The sequence below is a fragment of the Pseudorca crassidens genome, chromosome 1 (genome assembly GCF_039906515.1).
Source record: "Pseudorca crassidens isolate mPseCra1 chromosome 1, mPseCra1.hap1, whole genome shotgun sequence".
Classification (NCBI taxonomy): domain Eukaryota; kingdom Metazoa; phylum Chordata; class Mammalia; order Artiodactyla; family Delphinidae; genus Pseudorca; species Pseudorca crassidens.
This window is the reverse complement of record NC_090296.1, coordinates 34,930,366-34,954,042: the sequence shown is the minus strand read 5'-3', so window position 1 is coordinate 34,954,042 and position 23,677 is coordinate 34,930,366. Positions and strand designations below refer to the sequence as shown.

Below are 23,677 nucleotides of genomic sequence, written 5' to 3'. Positions count from 1 at the left end.
AGAGCATCTCCTCTCCAGGGCTGTTTGACCTGCCCAGCTTGTCCCTACTGGGGCCCCCAGAGTTAGATGGCCCTACACCCTGCTATTCCTTCCTTGTCAATTCCTTCTTTTGCCCAGATGAGGCTTAATAAGTGGTCATTGAATTAATTGGCCCCAACTGCCCTGGGTATGGGCTCTGCCTGAGAGTCACAGATGGGGGCATCAGGAAGCATCCCATCCCATCCCATCCCATCCCATCCCATCCCATCCCATCCCATCCCATCCCATCCCATCCCATCCCATGCTGGAGGCCATTTCACACACCGTACCCCAACCCTATGAGACAATTGGTACTTTTCAGGTGGGTGTGATGGAAGAGAAGGTGAAATTGTCCAATCTGAAGAATGTGGACTCAGCAGGCAGCCTGCACCGGAAGTACCAAGAATTGCTGAACGCCATGCAGGGCAAAGACGAACTCATCGGCCGGCTGGAGGCACAGTTGGAGAAGCAGGTAAGTGCCAGTGCCCCCCTGCAGCACCTGCACCAGCTGCCCACGGCTCCTTGAGCAGAGCCCCTCTGCTTGGGCCGCCGGTGGTGGGGACTCTCTCCCTCACGAGACTGTTCTTTCTCGTGGAGATGTATTGGAAGGTGCGTGAAGAGCCAGGCATGGGGATATGGTGGGAAAGGGACCTTGGAGGCTGACTCATCTGGGTTGAACACCCCTTTAGCACCAGTGAGCAAATTACTTAAGTCGCTGATTCTCGTTTTACGCATCTGTAAAATGGGGGTTGTAGTACGTCATAGGGCTGTTGGCAGAATGAACTCAGGGAACCTGGGTACAGTATCAGACCTGAGGTCGGTGTTTGGTAAGGAGAGCTTTTCCTTTTCCACCCTGGTCTTGTGCCCTGCCAACCTGTGGGACACATAGTAGCAGAGCAGCACAGAGCTGGACCATCAGCCTTGGCCAACTGCCCAGCCAAAGTTTCTCAATGAACCTGAGTAGACAGAGACCAAAGTTGCCACCTCCTCTGAAAAGCGCATAGGAGCCCAGGAGAGGCCACTGCCCAGTATTCCAGCCACAGTCAGCATCTTTGTTCTGGAGAGGACATCTGGAACACCCCCCTGCCAGTCCCCTAGGCCCAGCTTCCCCTTCACAATCCCATTAACTTCATCCTAATTCTGTCCCTTCCCTCTGCCATTGGTCTTACCTACCCAGCTTTTCCCTGGTGCCAGAGCTCCATTGTTTCCAACAGAAAACCTCACAGCATGGCCAACTTGCAATTTTCCACATGTGTACTCTCCATGGAGGTCCCAGCTAATCCTGCTGGTGCCTTCCCACTATCATAGGCACATTCGTAATCATTCATCAACAGTCACTGAACATTTCCTTTGTGGGACGTACCTCCCACAATGTGTGGGGCACCATGTGTTCCTGAAAAATCATGGGAAAATATCAATAGAGTGTTGACACATGGAATCTCTCATCAATTTCCTATTGATTTTATTTTATTTTTAATTAATTTATTTTTAGTTTTGGCTGCATTGGGTCTTCGTTGCTGCACGTGGGCTTCCTCTAGTTGCAGCAAGTGGGGGCTACCCTTCGTTGTGGTGCGTGGGCTTCTCATTGCAGTGGCTTCTCTTGTTGCAGAGCAGGGGCTCTAGGCCTGCAGGCTCAGTCGCTGTGGCTCGCAGACTCTAGAGCACAGCCTCAGCCGTTGTGGTGCACGGGCTTAGTTGCTCCATGGCACGTGGGATCTTCCTGGACCAGGGCTCAAACCCGTGTCGCCTGCATTGGCAGGCGGATTCTTAACCACTGCGCCACCAGGGAAGCCCTCCCATTGATATTAGATACCTATCTTCTCTGTTGAGTGGTTCATAGTTAGAAGTGGCAGCACCTGGGAATTGGTGGGCAAAATGATTCCTGCTAAAGCTTACTTAGGTCAGGAAAAAAAATCATTTTACAATAGTAATAGGTCCAGATCAGAAGAGAGAGAATGCTGTTTTGCAAGTCAGTAGACCTGGTTTTAGCCCCAGCCGTGGCACAAACTGACAGAGGCAAGTCATTTCGCCCTCTGGGCTTCAGTTTCCACAGCCACATAAATATCAGGGTATCAAACTAGGTCAGGGGTCAGCAGACTGTTTTTGCGAAGGTCCAGGTAGTAAATATTTTTGGCTTTGCAGGCCACGTGGTCTCTGTTGCAGCTAGCCAACTCTGCTGCTGTAGCCTGGAAGTGGCCTTAGACAATACAGAAATGAATGGGCAGGGCTGTTCAGGGAGGGACCAGGTGGAAGGCGGGATTTGGCCTGTGGCCCGTCTGCAAACCCCTAGATAACCTTACCGGTTCGCCAGCTCTCAAATACTGAGTCAGACATTTCCATATGCCCATCTCATTTCCACAGACTCCCTTGTTGGGAGCTCATGTCCATCATCTTACAACTTCGAGGCAGTTTTTCCCTAGAAGTGTAACCAAAGTCGTTACTGCTGGTCTCTAAACAACTGAGAGTACACCAGTTGTCTCCATGCTTTTTACTTATTTATTTTTGAACAAATTTATTTATTTATTTATGGCTGCCTTGGGTCTTTGTTGCTGCGGGCGGGCTTTCTCTAGTTGCAGCGAGCGGGGGCTACTCTTTGTTGCGGTGCACAGGCTTCTCATTGTGGTGGCCTCTCCTGTTGCGGAGCACGGGCTCTAGGCGCACAGGCTTCAGTAGTTGTGGCATGCGGCCTCAATAGTTGTGGCTTGCAGGCTCTAGAGCACAGGCTCAGTAGTTGCGGTGCACGGGCATAGTTGCTCCACGGCATGTGGGAATCTTCCTGGACCAGGTCTGGAACCCATGTCCCCTGCATTGGCAGGCGGATTCTTAACCACTCTGCCACCAGCAAAGTCCCTCCATGCCTTTTAGAGCAGGGAACTAGTACTCGTTCTAGAACTTGTTGATTACCTGTGCCTCAGGCACTGTGCGGTGCACTTTCTGTCCCTTCATCCTCAAGATGGTCCAGAGGGGACATGTATCTTCGCCCATTTTAGAGATGCCATCACCAGAGGCTGATGTGGCCTTCCCAGTGCCCCACAGCAAATAAGCCTCAGAGGCAGAGCCAAATCCCCAAAGCCTGTATTTTGTTTTCTCCTAGGCTGCTATTCTTTAGATACAAACCTCGCTTTTGAGTCATTTTACAGCGGTCGCTCGGTATCCACAGGGGATTGGTTCCAGGACACCCCACAGATACCGAGATCCGTGGATGCTCAGGTCCATTATATAAAAGGGCATAGGACAGTCAGCCCTCCATATCCGCAGAATTAGGTCCGCGGTTGGTGGAATCTGCAGATGCCGAACCCACCAATAGGGAGGGCCGACTGTGCTTCACCCCGTTATATCAATATAATGAACTTGAGCATCTGCAGATCTTGGTATCTGCTGGGCGTCCTGAAACCAATATCCCTGTAGATACCGAGGGATCACTGTATACTGTTGATTGTTTTGAGGGAGTTGTACTCATGTGCTAATTTACCTTTATTTTTTAACTGTAAAGGTAATACATGCTTATAGTAAAAAATACAAAAAGACCAAAAGGGTATAAAATGACATTTTTCCTCCATCCCCATCCTTCATTTTCATTCCTCACCACTAACCACTGTTCATTGTGACCATTTCCTGTATATCAGAGCAGTGTTCCATTTTCATTTTGTTTATTTAGCCAAGCCCTTATTTGTGGACTCTTAGGTTATTTCCAGTTTTGAGTTTTTTTGTTTTTGTTGCTTTATCAAATAATAATGCAATCAACGATTCCTAAGCAGTGGGTTTGTTAGCTCAGTGGTATGGACATTTAAAATGTTGACAAATATTATCAAGTTTTTCCCCAAAAAGGCTTTGCCAATTTGTATGAGGTGGGCTGTTTTCCAACACCCTTGACAATTTAGGGTTATATCAAACTTTTAAATTGTGTTAGTCTGGTAGAGGAAAATGATGTGTCACTTTTATTTGCATTTTAAAAATAATAATAAAGATTGCACAGCTTTTCATGGGTTTCTTTCCCTTTATTTGCTGTTGATTTCCTATTTATATCTTTTGCACATATTTATTGGTTTGTTCACGTCAAATTATCCCTTTTGTATGTAAGTCATTTGTGTTGCAAATCATCTCCCAATTGGTCTTTTCATTTTGTTTAAGGGCATCTTTTTTTTTTTTTTTTGGTCATCTAGTAATTTATAGAGATGATATAGATTTATTAGTCTTTTCTTTCATGGCTATTTGGGATTTGTATTATGCTTAGGAAGGCCTTTCCCACTTTAAGAATATATTCTAAGAATTCATAAATGAATGTATTTTTTCCTATCGGCCAACCTCCATCCAGTCCCTTAATATTACTTCTCAGGGCCTCCCACCTCCAATTATTCACTAAAACGGTGACCACCGTGACGAACTAAAGGCCCTCTCTCTCTTGCAGAAGAAGATGAGAACTGAGGAAGCAAAAATCGTTCAAGAAAAAGCTGCAAAGATCAAGGAATGGGTGACCCTGAAGTTAGCAGAGGTGAGTGAGAGCTTATCTTGGGAAGCCTGCGAGGACCTGCGTGGGGTTGCGCCTGTCCCTCTGCGTTTTTCTGCCTCTATCTGTTTCTGGGGCCTTGCCTGCTTTTCATTTTGTTAACCGCTTGTCTCTCATTCAGCTTAAACACTGAGACACTTCACTTCACTTTTCCCTTCCTGTTGTCAGAGCTGGGTTTCCCTAGAGCTCCTGGTTTGCTTTGTGTCTGGGGAGAAGGAATGAGTCTCACTTCTGAGGAGTCCCATCAGTTTCCTTCTGAGAAGCACACACAGTCCTTACCATCCACCCTCTGTCCTCTCCATTCTTTTTAACTTTTTTTTTTTTTTGGTGCTCAAATATACATAAAATATACCATTTGAGCTGTTTTTGAAGTGTACAATGCAGTGGCATTAAGTACATTCACAGTGTTGTGTACCCATCACCACTACCTCCAAAACTTTTCCCACCCCAAACAAACTCCATCCCCACTGAACACTAACTCCCCATTGTCTCTCCCCCCAGTCCCTGGTAACCTCTATTCTCCTTTCCACCTCTGTCCATCCGTTTTCGTAGCTCATCACTTGCTGCAGCTTTATTTAGGAAACTCAGGACTAGAAGCTACAGCGCTGCTAGCAAAAAACCAAAAAACAACCTCTTTCTAAACAGAAGGAAGGGGAATTGAAGTTTGGAGAAGGGTGAACACTCACTCCTGACACAAGTGGCTCACACCTGCAGGGGGTAGCGGCTCATTTTGCCTCCTGTCCTTTCTGTGGACACACATCTCAGGTCACCTGCTAGACTACAAGCCCTTGGGGACAGAGCTGATGCCTATAACCTGCATCTTCCACAGCCCTGATCTCTTGCTGAAAGCTCAATGAAAGTGTGTTGGCTTTCCAATGAGAATGGGTACTAGACAGCCTATTAACAGGACCTGGCATATCGGCTGGAGACAATGGAAGAACAGGTTTTTTTTGTTTGTTTGTTTTTGTTTGTTTGTTTGTTTTGCGGTACACGGGCCTCTCACTGTTGTGGCCTCTCCCGTTGCGGAGCACAAGCTCCGGATGCGCAGGCTCAGCGGCCATGGCTCACAGACCCAGCCGCTTCGCGGCATGTGGGATCTTCCTGGACCGGGGCACGAACCCATGTCCCCTGCATCGGCAGGCGGACTCTCAACCACTGCGCCACCAGGAAAGCCCTTTTTTATTTTATTTAATTTATTTTTTATTTTTATTTTTTTTTTAAGAACAGTTATTTTTTGCTCCTAGGTGAATAAGAGGTCAAAGTTACTTTTATCAGGTTGAAACAAGAAAAAAAAGTATGTTTTGTCAGGGAAGATAACGAGGAATTAAGAGCCTGTGGATTATGACATAGTGAAATGATATGGTGAGAATAAAACATCAAACAATGAAAAATCTGGGTCCTAGAGCTCAGGATAAAAATCATTAGAGTAATTGGAAAAGAAGAATGTAATTAACCAATATTTGTTAAACGCTTGCAATGCATCGAGTTCTAAGGCAGGCATTTTAAACATAGATACTGATTTACTCTCAATGACAACTTTGTGGAATGATTACTGCCATCTTCAATTTACCAATTAGTAAACTGAGACAAAAAAAAATACAAGCAAGTTGCTACTGTGATAAAAGTAATTTTTATAGGTTGTATATTGTTCCCGACTCCTTTCCAGTAGAAGGGTAATATATCCCTGCCCCTTGCCATAAGATACGCTATGCCTCCCTGAGGAAGGAATATGCTTCTGCAGATCATGGACATCATGCTTGTTTATATGACTTGCTCTAGACATATATGTAAACTATATTCAATTAGAAACTTCAAGAACAATCACACGGGGACTTCCCTGGTGGCACCGTAGTTAAGAACCCACCTCCCAATGCAGGGGACACGGGTTCGAGCCCTGATCCGGGAAGATCGCACGTGCCGCGGAGCAACTAAGCCCGTGCACCACAACTACTGAGGCTGCACTCTAGAGCCCGCGAGCCACAACTACTGAGCCCACATGCCACAACTACTGAAGCCTGCGTGTCTAGAGCCCATGCTCCACAACAAGAGAAGCCACTGCAATGAGAAGCCCATGCACCGCAACAAAGAGTAGCCCCTGCTCGCCACAACTAGAGAAAGCCCGCGAACAGCAACGAAGACCCAATGTAGCCAAAAATAAATAAATAAAATTTATTAAAATAAACCCTCAAAAACCTAGAAAAGAAAGCACAGGGGCCGCCAAATGGAATTCTTTCCCATCTACAACCAGGTAGCGCAGAGAGAAGGAGGAGATCAGGGCTCCCAGGAGAGTCGGCAGTGGACTGGGGGGCACCACGGGTTCTTTTGTGTAGATATGATCGTTAAGAAGGATTTTAATCTTATTTTGAATTATATGTCTGAATGTGTGGGCTGAGTATTTATTCTCAATCTTCATTTTTCTTTTTGTCTAGCTTGAGATGGAGAATCAGCACCTGAAAAGCTGTAATCAGCACCTGGTGGAGCAGGTGGGAGCCCTTCAACGTGCACTAGAAGGTAAGCGGGCCAGCATGTGCGGGAGTCGGGGGAGTGGGGTGTGTGTGTGTGTGTGCGCGTGCGCACGTGCATGGGGCTGAATTGAAGGAGCTCTTAACATGCCTATTTTTGTCCCAACCACAGCTCTTCAGATGGCACCTTCGGGGAAGCTGCTGGTGGCCCCCCAGGGAACCACAGAGCAGGATTGTGTCCCTGCAGGACCAGGAGCCCAGCCAGTGGGGCAGGACGGTGGTGCTCAGGCCCAGGGTGCCCTGAAGGCAGCTATGCCCGTACCTTCTCCAGGTGCTCTGCAGAGCAAGGACTCTGTTCCTAAAGCAGGAAGCCCCTTGGAGGATTCTAGTTCCAGTATGGTCCACCCTGGAGAAATATCAGAGGCCGAGACCCTTCCACTTCATCTGGGAGGACAGGGCTCTCCTGGCCAGCTGTGCCTGAAGCCTTGCACCCCCAGGCATGGTTTGGCTTCCTGGGGTGAAGGCCTGGTCACTGCTCAGGGAGGGACGCTCCCCAGGACGAAGACCTCTGCCAGGGAAGGCGGCCCCGGCTGCAGCCTGACTCTGCCGAAGGTGCGGGCTCCCAGCACCCACCGGGACAGCATCCAGCTGGCCAAGCGGCACCACAGCCAGCCCCAGGCGGGCCCTGCGCACTTCGACCACGTGGTGAGCATTGAGATTGGGACACTCTCAGCCCTCCACTCCTCCAGCCTTCCCAAGGTGGAGGCTGGCCCTGAGCTCCGGGAGGAACCGGAGAAGATGGAGATGGACGAGCAATCCCCAGCGGGGAAGATGGAGGAAGTGGATTTGGGGAACAAACCACCTACACCCCCCCTGCACCGGTTTCCATCCTGGGTAAGAGGCCCCCTGGGGACAGGACAGAGGGGCCGGGCTGATGGTGCGAACGCTGTGGGGCACAGCCATGTGCTGAGCGTGGGACGAGGCTGTCACCCTCACCTCCTCTGGGCGGTGGGTACCCCGGGGCCTGTCCAGACTACTCCGCCCATAAGGGGTGAAGCCAGGATTTCCGATTGGACGGCGGCCGGCTGTTTCCTGAGCAGGCGCTCACCACGGGCCACAGCCAAGCTGGGGGCTCGGTGCCCATTTTCTCGTGTAGTCTTCCTGACTCTCCGTGGAGGTACAGTGTGGTGGCTAAGAGCACGGGTCCCAGGGTCAAACCAGGAGGTCCCAAGATCAAACTGTGTGAGCCAGGGCAAGCTGCTAAACCCCTGTGCCTCAATTTCCCTCTCTGTAAAATGGGGATAATAGTACCTGCTTTAGAGGGTTGCCCTGAGGATTAAGTGTGTTAATACGTATTTGGTGAGTAGTTGCAGCAGTGGTTCACAATACGTGGAGAGGCTGTTGGAAACGACAAGGGCCAGGCCAGGGTGGAACACTTTCAGAATCATCCCTCCTCTTGTTCCTTGTTGTCTTGTAAATCCAGGTGTGCTGAAATCCTAAAGCAGAGACAGGCAGTGAGGGAGCATTCGGCAAGGGATGTGGCAAGAGGGCTCAGGTCCTTCCGGTCCCCGAGACAGGATCGCTCTTGTTACCTTAGGGAACCACAGTGGCCCGAGAACCCAACCTCTCTTCTTAGGTGGGACCAGCTGGGCAGTAGCCATGTGGGGAAGATCAAGACTGAGAATTGGGAGAAGGACATTTCTCAGTCTGAGGGAGTCAGATGGACTTACTTGCTGAGTTAGAGTTCCTTTGTTGATCCTCAAAACAACCGTGTGAGTTAGGCATTAGATAAGCTTTTGTAAAACACTCCTGCATTTGTTGAACCTAAACCCCTCAAGCTTCACACTTCTCATTCTCTCTGTGAAGTTAGAGGCCTGTCCATGGTGGAATTCCACTACCACTACTGGCAGGAATAATCGTTTTTATGGCTAATTTTACCACATGGACCCAATTTATCTGCCCTACATAAGCACGGAATTCCCTGCCCCAGCCCAGTGCCTGCCCCTCCCCCCAAATTCCTCCTTGCTGCCTCCCATCTCTTCCCTTCCCTTGCCTCCAGTCACCTCTGCCTCTCATCCCAGCCCTCGCCAGCCCCTCCCTCTCTCCCCCAGGTGCCCCAGCACTGCTGCTCCCTTCTGGGGTGACCCGGATAGCATCCACCTTCCTTCCTGCCCCAGCCTAGCCCAGCTACCTCCTCGAGCTGGGCAGGCCTTCCCCCGTCCTTGTGACTCACCTCTCACCTGAAGAGGCCTTTGTTTTCCCTTTACCCTGAGTGAAAAAGAGATATGGAGGAGGATAGGTGGGGCCTCTGGGTTGTTTGGGAGTGATCCAAACCTAAGAAAAGCTTCCCAGGCCTGTGGGCCTGCTTCAGACCCAGGGGACCCCGAGGGGCGAGGGAAGAGTTGAGGGTGGGAGTTCGCATTGATGTGTCGTCTACGGCGGGGTTCAGAGGTCTGGGTGAGCCAGGACTTTGAGCCTGAAGCCTAACCATGATGTGACATTGTTACTGTAGGAAAAAAATGTGTCCCAGTTTCCAAACAACTGGCTTCCAAACAAAAGGGCACGCACATCCTTGCCATGGGGCTCGGACGTCCTCGTTACCAACCCCCCAACTTCAAGGGCTGTAAGATGGGGAAGATTCAGAGAAAACATCCCAGTTCCCTCTTCTCCTGAACTTCCTTGCCCCAAGGGAGGGGTGGCAGCAAGAGAGGGAATAAATATCGCCTGCAGGGCACTGACCGTGCTCTCAGTGTTAGCTGTTTATGTTAATAATTTCATTTGATTGTCACAACAGCCTGAAAGGTGAGTATTATTACCCCCATCTTAGGTCCAGAAATGATGTTAACTTGTCCCAGATCCCCCCGCCGGTCACTGGCTAAGTGTGGATGTGGACCCAGGTCTGCCCGCCTCCAAAGCCAGAGGCCGGTGTGGACACGGGGGTGGTGAACCCTGACCCCTTGTGACCTCCCGTTCCAGGAGAGCCGGATCTACGCTGTGGCCACGTCAGGCATGCGGCTGTCCGAAGTGTCTGCTAGAAGTAATGCCACCTGCTGCGGTGAGTCCCAAGTGAACTGCCCGTGGTGGGCAGGGTGGGCGTGCGGGGAGGAGAAGACTCGGAGAAACACCCAGGGCCAGGTCACCTGCAGCCCATTCCCTCCCACAGCAGGTGAGGTTCAGGTGAAAGCACGTGGCCCCGGCTCCCTTGGAGAGAGAGGGAAGCTGCACAGGTTCAGCTCATCACCTGCCTGTGGGTGGGAGTGGGCGGGAACAGAGCTGTAGCCAATTACAGAGCTGGAAGGGACTTTGGAGGCAGGGCGCTCCAGCCTGGCTGCCCACCTGCACCAGCTTCCCTTCTGCAGTGCAAGGGCTATGGCCGAGGAGCCCCCGGTGCCTTGATTTAGATAACCCCCTGAAGGAGCCGCATCCCCACCTGAGTGCGGCTCCTGAGTCGCCGGCCGCCCAGTCCCCACAGTGACGCGAGTGCCCCATAGTCACACGGCTTGTAACTCACCTTGGCAAGAGTGGGGCTGCAGAAGACCTTGGCCCTCGTCCTGAGATCTGTCCCCGGTCTGTCTCCGGAGTGCTGTTTCAGGGAATGCTGTCTGCACAGATCTCTCTCCTCCTCGCTCTGCTCAGGTCTCTGCCTCCCCCACCCCGCTTCCTGGTTTTTGCCACCTGAGTGAGTCTCATCCCTCTTTCCTGCCCCTCCAGCCTCAAGCCCTCCAGCCCTTGCATCCCCTGGGCCTTTCTCTGGCCTGGTCTGCAAGAACATCACCGTGCCGGTCTACACAGCCTTGAAGGGGGTAAGAAGCTGCTGTCCGAGGACGGGGTGTCCCCGCCCAGCACCCACTGCCCCACCACCGTGTCGGCAGGCAGTGGCTGGCGTGGGTCTCCAGGGGCAGGCGTCTGCGCACACGTAACTCTGGGCAGGGTGCTCAGCCCCCCATATATCTATTTATTTTGTTCATCTTTATTAGGTTTTTTAAAAAACTCTTTATTTTTTTCTTCCCATTTTATTGAGATATAATTCACATACAGCACTGCATAAGTTTAAGGTGTGCAGTATAATGATTTGACTTACATACATCATGAAACGATTACCACAATAAGTTTAGTGAACATCCAGCATCTCATATAGATAGAAAATTCAAGAAATAGAAAAAAACCTTTTCCTTGTGATGAGAACTCTTAGGATTTACTCGTAACAACTTTCATGTATTAACATGCAGCAGCGTTAGTTAGATTTATCATATTCTGCATCACATACCTAGGACTTATTGATCTTATAACTAGAAGCTTGTACCTTTTGACCACCTTTATCCAATTCCCCCTCTTCCCCCACCTCAGTAACCACAAATCTGATCTCTTTTTCTCTGAGTCTGTTTCTTTGTTTTTGAAGTATAATTGACCTACAACACTATGTTAGTTCCTGGTGCACAACACAGTGATTCAATATCTTTATTAGGTTTTCATTAGAAAAATTCTGCATTTACAAAAATGTGAATCAGTATGATTATGGGCAAAGTAAAAAGTTAAAGGTTAAACCAATGCCTGCTCTGCGTCTCCTCCTCATCTTGTCACATATCTATCCCGGAGGCCAGTGGGGCTTCTTCCAGAACTTTTCATGTATTATGTCATATATTCCCATATGTATTCCCATAACATCTCTACATATTTTTTAACAAAAATCAGATATAGCTGCAACATGATGTTTTCGTATACTTTTTGGTCTGCTTTTTTTTTTTTTTCCTACTGAAACCTTTTATTCTGAATTTGTTGGTGCTTAAGGAAAACAGCTTTGCCCATAATTCACTGTGTCCTGGACTTACGACACCAACTTGTATTTAGCCAATTAGGAACGAGACCAAACTGCATTCTTCTTATGTCTGTTCAGTTGATAAATGGCACTTAACTGATTTCTTTCATATAGTCTTTAACAAGAACTCATAAGTCGCATTAATTATGCCCCAAGAGATGAGGGACCGATGGTAACTCAGATGGGCACCTCTGAAAAGATTTGTCAGTTTCCTGTCCTGTTCTAGCCAGATTTTTTGGAAAACTTTAGGGAAAGACTGAAATTCCCCACCAATCTGAGATTGCCTGCGAGTTCTTACAACATTAACTGGAAAAGAAAAGATTCCCAGCATGTTTTTTGAGATCGTAACAGTAATATTTTGTAAAACTTTTTGTAGAAGGATAAAAAGCCAAAAGTGAAATTTCCTCTTACATTGCTTTTCCCTAATTCCTAACCCCAGAGGCAGCTCTCACTGATGGTTTGGTGTTTATTCTGTAATGCCCTCTGATGCATTTACAAATGCATCTACAAATTTACTCTCTCTTACGCACACGCACACGCACACGCACACGCAAAGAGGATGATGTCATACATGTCAGTCTACCCCTTGCTTGTCCACCCAGCCATGTGTCAGGTCTTCCTGCCCCACCTCCACGCACAGCACAGCTCTGCCTCCCCTTTTAGGACTTCCCAGTACCCCTTGGTATAGATGCCCCATAACTACCTTAACTTGTCCTCCCCTGATTCACAATGTAGGTCATGTCTCTATTTTTCTGTAAAATCAGTGTTGCAATGAACATCACCATGCAAATACATCTCTGTGCACTTATATATGCATATTTCTGTAGGACAGAGTTCTAGAAGTGGAATTTAGGGGCAGATAATATGCATGTTTTAAATTTTGACAGGTAGTGCCAAATTACCTTCTAAAAAGATTTTATATAAATCTTTTATATAAAATAGAGTACCCTTTTCCACACAGTTTCCCCAATATTGAAGTGATCGGTCTTTTTAAATTTTTGCCATGATCTCTCGATTTGTCATCCCCACCCACTTTTAAAGCTCCTGTCTCACACTGGGCCCCGTGGCATGGTTTTCTGGCCCCCTAGTGGCAGGGAGCAAGGTGTTCAGCCCTGGTGGGGCAGCTTCACTGGGGACCACAGAGGATGATGGTGTGTGAGGGAGAGAGAAGCATGGAGGTGAGGACACAGGGGTAAGGTTGTCAAGTCGGGAAGGGACAGTTGTCTTTTGGGTGCCCCAGCTGGGTGATGGCTTCCCGTGCTCTAGACAGGCTGTGATGGCCACGCCCCAGGCACTTGGAGCGGGAGTGAAAGTGCAGATGGGATGGGGCTTGTCTTGCAGCCTTAGCTGCAGTGGGGAGGGTCCTGTCTTGCAGAAAGCCATGCAGATCAGCACGGTGCCCTTTGTGGACGAGTCCTCTGGGTCCGATGATGACTGCAGCTCCCAGGCGAGCTTCCGAACTTCAGTGCCCTGCTCTGAGTCCAGGAAGACCAGTGGACTGGGCAGCCCCCGGGCCATAAAGAGAGGTATGGAGAAGGGTGGTGGGAGGGGTGCAGAACAATGAGGGCCCTTCATCTCCTCCCATGGGCAGTCCCACGTGCGTGTGGAAGACCCTGCAGCTCCCAGGCTGTGTGAGCCAGGAGGCTGTGGACCTGGGCCTTGATTCCTCCTCCCTTTGGACAGGCGTCTCCATGTCCTCGCTGAGCTCTGAGGGCGACTATGCCATCCCCCCGGACGCCTGCTCCCTGGACAGCGACTACTCAGAGCCTGAGCACAAACTACAGCGCACCTCATCCTACTCCACCGACGGGCTGGGCCCAGGGGGGGTGAGCTGGGAGCTTGGCCTCCGCCCTGATGGGGCCAAGGCAGGGCCGGGTGGGAGTGGACCTCCAGCATGAGACCCAGGCAGCAGCTGCATGAGGGTCCCTGGGATTGGCGAAGGGAGGGCGGGAGTCTGGGGGCTGCCACCGATGATGTGAGGCCAAGGGGAGTGGGCTGGGGGTGTGCGGTTGGGGGCCAGGCACACACAGACCCCATCACTATGGCCCACGGGGCCCAGGAGGAGTTTACACGTTACCTCGTTTTAGCTCCACACTGACCCTGGGATGCCGAGAGCTAACAATACGTTTATTGAGTTTTTTTGTGTGCCGGGCACCGTGCCCATGGCTTTGTATGCACTGTCTCATTTGTCCTCACAAATGAGGCTTATTACCCCATCTCATGGATGGGAAGCCTGAGGCTCAGAGGCATGCTGTTATGCGCCAGAGCCAGTGGTAAATGCAGATGGCTCGTTCCCCAGCCCTCGCTCCATAGCACTGTGCTGCCCCGTCTTCATCTCCGCCTCCACGAACCCTCCATCCCAGTTTGCCTGATGTTCCCCAAACCTCTCTTGCCCTTTCCTGCTGCCTGGAATGGCCTTCTTCCTCCTCTGGGCTCGTCTTCAAGGGAAAGGCTGATTTCCTTCCAAGGTCAGTTCAGGTCTGGCTCTTGCCAGAAGCCTTCCCTGGCCAGCCTCTCGCTTGTGCAGCCCCTGATCTACCACCTCCTCAGGGTCAGGTGTTCTCTCCCCCTGCCAGCAGGACCACCCATGCTTTATAAGTCCTCTCTGCACCCTTAGCAGGGCAGTGCCCTGAAAACACACATAGTAGATACTCAGTAATTTTTTTTAATTGATGACAAAGCAGTGACTCAGCTGGGCCATTTTGGCCTGTGTGATGTCCAGGAACCCCAGTGATTTCCCTCTTCTGTCCATCCCTCATCCCCCTACACCCTTCCACTCTTGCAGGAGTCACTGGAGAAGTCAGGCTACCTGCTGAAAATGGGGAGCCGGGTGAAGACGTGGAAGAGGCGCTGGTTTGTCCTGAGACAGGGACAGATCATGTACTACAAGTCTCCGGTGAGACCCTCCTTCCCCAGGACAGTAGGCAAAAGGACCCCACCCCAGCCCCAGAACCGCATGAGAGGGGCTGGAAGCAGGGCAGAGGTGAAGGTCTGGCAGGCAGGGAGAGGCAGCCTGGGCAGGCACCTGAGGCTTTGAGCCCCACACGGGACCATGAGGCTGGTCACTGGTTCTCACAGTGAAATCAGGCACTGAGCAGTCAGGGGCACTTCTAGATGAATGGGCTTGGTGATTCCTTCTTCCTTCAGAAGCTGAGCCCTGTAAATGAACCATTGCTAGGCTTCCCTCACATCATCAGGACTGTTCTAATAGGCGAGCTTGTCACCTCCTCCATCTCCTTCCTACACTGTTTGGAATTAGGGAGCCTTAGGATGTTGGGACCTAGTTTGACAGGCCCTCTCTAGAGAACCAATGTTAACGTTTTAAAGAAGGCAAAGAGGCCTGACTCTTGTGCAACTCCAGTTGATTGTTAGTGGCTACCTTGAGCATCATGTGAAGGATTCAGGTCCCGTATCACTCAATGAGTAGGCATGCTCTGATTGATTAGTTATGTCTGCAGTGGCACAGGAGAAGGTAATGGTGATATATATAGGCCACCTGTTTGCAACACTATAAAATATGTAGTAGAAAGAATTTAAGGGCTTTGTAGCTCAGGAATAACCTGGTGGTTTCTCATCCAGTTTTTAAAGGCTCAATCTATACTTTTTGAGGCCTGGATCAGGAGGACCCATGTCTCTAATCATTGCTCCATTTAGTTAGAACCAGGATCCAGAACAAGTTATCCATCATACCACAGCCCAGGAAAGCTTAGGAATCACTTTCCCCATTGTGACCTAGAATAAGGTCTGAGGGGAAATGATGTGCTCTGGGAAGGCTCCAACCTCCTTCCTCTCCATCCCTTTCTTTACAGAGTGACGTCATCCGGAAACCTCAAGGCCAAGTGGAACTGAACTCCCGTTGCCAAATTGTTCGAGGGGAGGGTGCACAGACATTCCAGGTGAGCATGCTCCTGGCGGCCAGTGCTTTAGGTAGAAGAGGTGCTGGGTTTGGATATGGCTCGGATGGAAACAAAGATGGGGCAGAATGAGCATGTGTGAAAGCCATTACCTCGACGTTTGCATTGATCCTCATTTATGGGTTTGAGGAAGGAAGAGGAGGCAGAATGTGAGAGATGGAGTGAAGGTAGGAGAGACACGGAGGCAAAGATGACGAGGAGGAGAAGGGAGGGAGGGAGTACCAGGGCAGGAGGAAGGAAGAGCCGGTGGCTCGGAGATCTGCACCACCGCAGAGCCAGGCCCCTGTTCTCCCGTCGTCCTGTCTCCCCATCCCCAACCCCTCACTTCTCCACAGCTCATCTCTGAGAAGAAGACCTATTACCTGACAGCGGACTCGCCCAGCCTGCTGGAGGAGTGGATCCGTGTCCTGCAGACCCTGCTGAAGGTCCAGGCCATTGGGCCTCCGGCCCTGACTCAGGGCGGCGCCAAGCCCGCTGTGAAGGGCTGGCTGACTAAGGTACGGGTGGGGTTGGTGGGGGAGGAGCGTGGTGGGCTCCTCATGAGAGTCAGGGGAGCCAGGAGTGAGTGCTGGGCTGGTGGGTCACCTCCTGACACACAGCTCCTTTCTCCAGGAGGCCCCTCACACTGACTACCTGTGGGCTGAACCACACAAGGTGACGGTGAATGAGTGTCTGGAAAAATAGGGGTCAGTGTTGTTACAACAGCAGCTATTCTCGAGACAGGGGGAAAAGGAATGTATCGGACCCATTTTGAGGTCATTAGGAGTTGCCCTCACCCCTGCCTGTACCCACCACAGCTCAGTGTGAATAGTGGGAAGCTGTGACCTCGGCGAGACAGGTGTGGCCAAAGACTTATAATATCTCAGGCTGCCCTAAAGACGTTTTAATTAGGGCTCTTCCGGTTGCAGGGAGCTGAGAAGCACTTGTTAATCCCAAGAAAGGGGAAGTTAACAAGGAAGCACGTTAACTAGGCCAGGATGCCGTCAGGAATGATGGTGTGCGCAAGTTCAGTGCTTGGGGCTCTGCCTGTGCCGCTGCTTCCCCGTTCAGTATGTGTTCACAGCCATCTCCTCTGCCCACGTGCAGTGCTTTTTACACTTCACGATTACACTTGCCCAAGGGCTTCAGCCCACCGTGGCCCTTCCCTTCCGACTCTAGCCTCTGCAGATTAGCACGTTCTTCTCGTGATCATATTCCTGGGACAGGATATCTGGTTGGCCTGGTCGATCTTTTAATGGCAGGTCATACGAGGATGGGGTGTCGCGTGGTACCATGGACGCTCACTGTGAAAGGGCTGGTTCCGTTAGTAGAGAATCTGGGTGGCATCTGAGTTTGACCTGGGATTGACCAAAGGATCTGAGTTGGACCAGGGGTTTTGAGATCTGTCTCCCTTTGGCTTCTCTTTGCCAGTCCCGGGTCTTCTTCTGGGGTCTTCTGGTTCTAATAATGCTGGTTCATTTCTGGCCTACAGGTCAAGCATGGCCATTCCAAACTGGTCTGGTGTGCTCTTGTTGGGAGAACCTTCTACTACTATCGAAGCCACGAGGACAAGGTACTTCCTGGCCTCCCGAAAGCTTCCCCCAAACCACATTCCTGTGGCTCTGTGTCCTTATGGAAGGCCCAGCTTTACCCTCTACCCCACCCAACCCCACAACAAGTACAGAGCTGGCTGGCCAGATCCCTCTAGAGTGTGTGACCAGTGTGCATGGTCTGTAGATCCTGCCTGTGTGGTCTGTCTGTGCTTCTCCAAGCCCGCCTCAGCCAGGGAGCTGTAGTCTCCCCCTCGTCCTTGATTCCCAGCCCTACAAGGCCTGAGGGTTCAGAGAGAGGAGACTCCTCTGTTCCCCGCTGGCCCTCCCATTCACGGAAGGCTCGTGTCCACAGCGCCCCCTGGGCCGTCTGCCTGTGCAGGACGCACGCATAGAGGAAGTAGATCGATCCTGTGACTCAGACGAGGACTATGAGGCTGGAGGGACCCGGCGGTTGCTTTCCTCCCACTGCACCCTTGTGATCCACCCCCCAGAGCACAGCCCCACCTACCTCCTCATTGGCACCAAGCACGAAAAGGTAAGGGAGGGGGCTGGGCCTCCATGGCAAAGCTTGCACCTTTGATTCTCACCTTCCTTCTCTCTTCTGAGCTTCCCCAGATTCGAATCTATTTCCCTCCTGGACATTTTGGCAACTAGTATTTCCTGAATATTCCTTGTATTGAATCCATTCCCAGTGACCAACATCTCTTCACTGGGGCCATGAGATGGAGGGAACCACAAGCTTAGGAACTTGGGTTCACATTCAGCCGATCCCAAGTCTTTCCCCTTAGGGACCGGTGGCCTTGACTTGTGCCAACCAGACAGGCTGACCCTTACCCTGGGCTTGGCCCCTTCAGGGAGGCTCCCTTGGAGCTCTTGCCTCCATTCTTCCCAGCCCAGCCCCATCAGGTGGCTTTCCATCCTTTTCCAGGATACATGGCTTTACCACCTCACAGTGGCTGCAGGTGGCAGCAGTGCCAAGGTGGGCACTGCCTATGAGCAGCTCATTGGAAAGCTGATGGATGGTGAGGGAGACCCAGGTAAGGCGAGGGTGGCCATCACTGCTGGGTTGGAGGGTGGTGGCTGGGTAACTGTGGGTCAGGAGCCCAAAGAAAGCACTACTGTACCCTGAAGCTGTTTGGAGACCTTCTGAGCCACAGAAGGGCATTCCCGTCCCAAGCTCCGGGACCCCTGTTTCTGGTGAGGCTACTGAGGAGACCACTCAGTATCTGGGGCAGTTGTCTGGGGAGCAGACTTTCCGGCCACTTGGTCAATGTTTTACTTTGTTCACTGCAACTTTGCTGGCTGGGCAGAGGGTTGAGGAAAGAAGGTGGCTGGTTAATCTATAGTTAGAGTTTGTTAATGAATGAAGCCTAAGTTAGGATCAGGCTAACTAAGCCTGGGGCCTCTTGGGGTCTTTATTTTGCTACTGATTCTCAGGACCCTGAGGACCCAAGGGCACCCAGAACACACACTGCTTTACTGCTGCTCCGAGGCGTGTTTGTTCCGGGCTGATATACGCTCCTCTATCCAGACCTAGCGCTGCAGGGAGAGGCCCTCCCCTGCACACGCACGCTTGTACTCCGATGTCCACGCCTTGCGTTGGACGTTCACCCCTATTGCAGCCCCACGAGCAAAGCAGTAGCCGCCTTCCTGTAAGCCATGCTCGTGAGTGTGCTGAATAAATGCAGTCACAGCCCACACTCTGTGGGTATAAATCCAGCACAGCCCACGTGTCCCGACTGTGAAAGCACCGTCTTCCCCAGAGATCAGGGTCGGGGTGCGGGGGAGGCGAGTTCCCTCCTCAGCGGTAACGGCTGCTGCTCTCTGGTGCTGTGCTCCGGGCAGATTCCCCCCTCTGGAGGCACCCCATGCTGTGCTACAGCAAAGACGGGCTGTACACCTCCCTCACCACCCTGCCCTCCGAGGCCCTGCAGACGGAGGCCGTCAAGCTCTTCAAGGTAAAGTGGGAGCTGAGCCCAGGCCCATGGACTGGTGGCGGCGCCCTTGCCCTGTGCCCAGGCTCTGCCCAGAGCAGTTCTTCCCACCACGGTGATGCCGGGGTGGAGAAGACCTGTGCAGTTTAGGGGGGGAGCTCCCGGAGGGATCTGAAGAGGAAGGGAAAGAAAGTCCCTCAGGGCTCCCATCATGTCCTTTAGGGCAGGGAGGCTGGAAGCTCTGGGACTTCATTCATGGGCCCTTGGGGAGCACTAGCGAAACGAAGAGCTGCCCTCCTGTAGTGAACAGCGGGAGAGGGCAGGTTTACGTTGCTTCTGGACCTGAGAGATTCTGGCCTATTTTAGAATATTCTTTGTTCCCCGCTGAATATTCTGTCTTTTAAAAAAATGAATATGTCTTGCTTATGTAATGGAAACATGTAAAGGAAAGATCCTATCCCAAAGTAGCCTTCTCGGTAAGCATAGACGTTCTCGAGCAGTCACGATGCTCCCTCCTAGAAAGGGCTGTCTGCCGTGAACCAGAGCCTTCCTCGAGCCCTGGGCGGGGGGACGGCCCAGTCTGTCCCCTGTCACAGAGGACGATAGGGGGCTGTCAGTCTACCTGTGCCCACTGTCATTTCCCTGCAGTCGTGCCAACTCTTCATCAGCGTGCCCGTGGAAGCGGCCTCGGTGGACTACCACGTGTCCCTGGCCCAGACCGCGCTGCAGGTCTGCCTCGTTCACCCCGAGCTGCAGAGCGAGCTGTACTGCCAACTCATGAAGCAGACCAGCTGCCGCCCGCCGCAGAAGTGCTCCCTCATGCAGGTGGGCGTCCCTGGGGCGGAACGGCCGACGGGAGCCGTCGGCCAGGGCTGCCCAGGACGTGGGAAAGGTGGAAGGAGGTGACCGGGCAGGTATCCTCCGAGCCTGGCAGCCAGCAGGCGGCTTCCGTACTCAAGGCTGCCCGGGTCCTGCTGCCCTCTCTGTGCCCCTTCTGGACGTCTGCACACGGTCAGGTTGTGTGATTGCGGCTCTGCACAAAGCCCGACCAGGCTGGCCATCCTGGTGCCCGCAGAAGGCTGGGGGCTGCGGTTCGGAGAGGGTGGTGAAGGCTCTGCAGCTCAGGACTGCGATGGTGGTGGCACGGCGGACCCAGCGCTCAGCCCACATTTCTTGTTTCCCCCGGCAGTGCTGGCAGCTCCTGGCTCTGTGTGCCCCACTTTTCCTGCCTCAGCACCACTTCCTCTGGTACGTCAAACAGCAGCTCCAGCGCCACGCAGATCCCCGGTGAGTGCACGTCGTTTCCTCTGCCGCTCTGGCACTACCGACTGGCATGATCTGAGGGACGCAGGGGAGACTAGGATGGATGAGATTGCCCCGCCCTCTGGGGTTTGCACAGTGGCCATGTAGACTTTGCCCATCACCATGTACGCAGATGGGCACGTGGAGATCTGGGCACCCTCTACACACCAATCCACGTGTGTGTGGGTATTTAGTGGGGGCCCTCATGTGGAGCTACCGTGCCCCCAGATCATCCCCAGATTTGCATTCTCTGTTGCCATGTTTTCTGGCTTCTGCAGAAAATATCCGTGCCAGCAACCAGCAGTAGATAGGCCCCGAACGACCAATTAACACCCCAGACCAGTCTTTGGGGCTCGTGTCACAGCCTTCCAGCTGCAGGTTTGGTCCTATAGGTTACATGTAGGTAGGGAACCAGGGTGTCAAGTGGTAGGGATGAGTGGATTCCCGGTTTTCCTTTCTTCCTTCGCCTGTCTTTTTAGAAATGAGACGGGCCAGTACGCCACGTACTGCCAGCGGGCAGTGGAGCGGACGCTGCAGACTGGGGAGCGGGAGGCCAGGCCCTCGCGCATGGAGGTGGTGTCTATCCTGCTGCGGAACCCCTTCCACCACTCCTCGCCCTTCAGCATCCCCGTGCACTTCGCCAACGGGACTTACCAGGTGACGAGCGACCTACCAGGTGACAAGGCTGCCGCGCTCCCTGTGCTGAGTCTTCTCATATTGCCATCCCAGAGGAGAACACCTTGGGGCCAGTGGGTGCTAAGCCTCCTTAGGCCCAGCAGATCTTAACAGGCAGACCAGCCAAAGGATGGGCCTGGGGTGCAGGGGCGAGTGGGGCCATTTGTGCCACTGTGGAGGGAGTACAGAGCTTGAATCACAAAAGTACTTCACTCTTTGGGGCCTGGGAAGAGGACCTTTTGAACCCACTACGTGAACAGGGAAGCTAACACACTGACCAAGAAAGTGGCAGGGGAAGGGCCTCCCAAAGAGTGACAGCAAAGGAGGAACGGAGCTTATGTGGGACTTCAGTTTATGGTGGGCGGGCTCCTCCCTTAAGCACTCGCCCTCTGCATGTGGAAACCAGCTTTCTTTGGCCTCTGTTGTCGCCCTCGCTCCTTTCAGCCATGCCTTTCCACCTCCCGGCCTCTGACCCCTCCACTAGCCCCCGTGGGCCCCTCTCAGGAGGTCCCCTCTCCCGGCAGGTGGTGGGTTTTGACGGCTCCTCCACAGTGGACGAGTTCCTCCAGCGGCTGAACCAGGAGATGGGCATGAGGAAGTCCTCCCATTCTGGCTTTGCCCTCTTCACGGACGACCCTTCTGGCAGGGACCTGGAACACTGCCTGCAGGGGAGCGTCAAGGTGATGGTCCCCCGTAAGCCAACTGAGCCACCTTGGTCTTCAGGATTTTGTGTTCCCAGCCGGTTTGGGGCTGAGCCCGAGGCCAGCATTTCTGTGCCATCTTAAAATGTGCCCATATAGGCAGAGAAAAGTCATTTGTGCCCTTGTCTCTGGAGAGAAGATCTCCACATCCCTCCCTCCCTCCCTCCCTCCCTCCCTTGAGAGGCTGTTCAGCTTCCAGAAGAAAAGCCGCTTCCCAGCTCAGGGTAGGAAGGACAGGGAGGCACTTCTCAGCAGCAGCCCCACCTGGGCGGAGCCCGCTGCCAGTTTCGTACACACATGCGTAGACGGACAACTGTACGCCTGGACCCAGCAGATGTGTTGTACGCTGGCAGCTCACTCTTACCCAGTCTGCCAGGGCCCGTGCTCTGCTTACAGGTCCCACCAACTTTAAAGAGGTAGATCCTTGTGGTACTACTGTGCGTAAAGGCCCTTGAGTGGGATTCGAACCCTATGTTGCATTAGGGTCTGGGGTTAGAGCCGCGGGGCATGCTGGGTGTTTGTGGGATGTGCTGGAGCACTTGATGAGGATGAGGGTTTTGGCTGCAGTCTCTGCTTTCTTTATGGTGACAGGACAAAGGCTCCTGTAGTCTTTTACCATTGCCTGGAAAAACTATGCCCGGGCATCTGTGAATGCCCAGGCATCTGTAAGGCTCTGTTACACAGTAGGCCTCCGGTTATATTTGTTGAAGAGAATGGCGGTTGGTGGGAGGGAAGTGGAGCCGGTGATGAGGGGCCATGGTTTTGAACTGGGGCCTGCCTAGCCTCTGGGGGGCCCCCTCAGATGTCCAGGCAATGGCGGCAGCATTCCATGGTTTGCTGCCCACGCCATGCTCAGAGCTACACCTCTGTCTGTGAGAAAGCCGCAGGCACCCTGGGTCCTGGGAGCATGAGGCCCCGCGGGTCAGCCTCCTGATGGACAGTCCCTCAACTCTGCCCCGCGGCTCTGCCCGAGTCCAGCCCTGACTGGACCTGTTCCCTTCATCAGGGGCTTTTCTGACTTTCCTCTTTTGCCTCATGCAGATCTGCGATGCCATCTCCAGGTGGGAACAAGCCCTGAAGGAGCTGCACTCCGGAAAGTCTGAGGGTGGCACACGTGTCGTGAAGCTGATGTACAAGAACAGGTCCTGGGCACCGCCAAGGGGGACCAAGCATGAGGGCTGCTGCTGGGGTGCAGCTCATCACTCCCCCAGCTGGAGGCCTGTCCTGCACAGGCAGGGCAAGAGATATAACACTGCCTGCTGGTCAGTAGCTGGAGGCCCAGGCTGGCTCTGCTGGCCTCTGTGAGACCCTGGACAGCTCAGGCTCTCCGTCCCTGTACTGTGTCTGCACACTCACACATGCATGCACACACACACACACACACACCCCTGCCCCCCAAACAGACCAACTTCCTCAGGTGGCTGCATGTGTTACATCAGGAGAGGAAGATTTTGTCTGAGCACTAGATATTTAAGACTAAAGAATAAATTGCTCCTGGGAGCTTCCCTGGTGGCGCAGTGGTTGAGAGTATGCCTGCCGATGCAGGGGACACGGGTTTGTGCCCCGGTCCGGGAGGATCCCACATGCCGCGGAGCGGCTGGGCCCGTGAGCCATGGCCGCTGAGCCTGCGCGTCCGGAGCCTGTGCTCCGCAACGGGAGAGGCCACAGCAGTGAGAGGCCCGCGTACCAAAAAAAAAAAAAAAAAGAATAAATTGCTCCTATATACCAGTTCCAGGAAATACAGAAGGAGAAATCCTGACTTATACCAATTTGACTAAGAAAATTCCATCCCAGTATGTCTCCAGGCAGATGATTT

At 52.4% G+C, this 23,677-nt stretch overlaps 1 protein-coding gene across 1 annotated transcript in view; it reads left to right on the top strand.

The window, feature by feature from the left end:
• PLEKHH1 (pleckstrin homology, MyTH4 and FERM domain containing H1) overlaps nt 1-23,677 on the top strand; it is a 51,871-nt gene that overhangs the window by 21,315 nt on the left and 6,879 nt on the right. The window contains exons 4-23 of the mRNA XM_067732634.1: nt 341-490; nt 4,427-4,510; nt 6,955-7,036; nt 7,160-7,881; nt 9,964-10,042; nt 10,699-10,790; nt 13,179-13,329; nt 13,487-13,629; nt 14,589-14,699; nt 15,613-15,699; nt 16,053-16,214; nt 17,189-17,269; nt 17,602-17,784; nt 18,178-18,286; nt 19,095-19,207; nt 19,832-20,008; nt 20,373-20,470; nt 20,965-21,142; nt 21,685-21,840; nt 22,903-23,003. Coding sequence (XP_067588735.1) covers nt 341-490; nt 4,427-4,510; nt 6,955-7,036; nt 7,160-7,881; nt 9,964-10,042; nt 10,699-10,790; nt 13,179-13,329; nt 13,487-13,629; nt 14,589-14,699; nt 15,613-15,699; nt 16,053-16,214; nt 17,189-17,269; nt 17,602-17,784; nt 18,178-18,286; nt 19,095-19,207; nt 19,832-20,008; nt 20,373-20,470; nt 20,965-21,142; nt 21,685-21,840; nt 22,903-23,003 — 3,059 coding nt within the window. The remainder of the gene's footprint in view (nt 1-340; nt 491-4,426; nt 4,511-6,954; nt 7,037-7,159; nt 7,882-9,963; nt 10,043-10,698; nt 10,791-13,178; nt 13,330-13,486; nt 13,630-14,588; nt 14,700-15,612; nt 15,700-16,052; nt 16,215-17,188; nt 17,270-17,601; nt 17,785-18,177; nt 18,287-19,094; nt 19,208-19,831; nt 20,009-20,372; nt 20,471-20,964; nt 21,143-21,684; nt 21,841-22,902; nt 23,004-23,677) is intronic.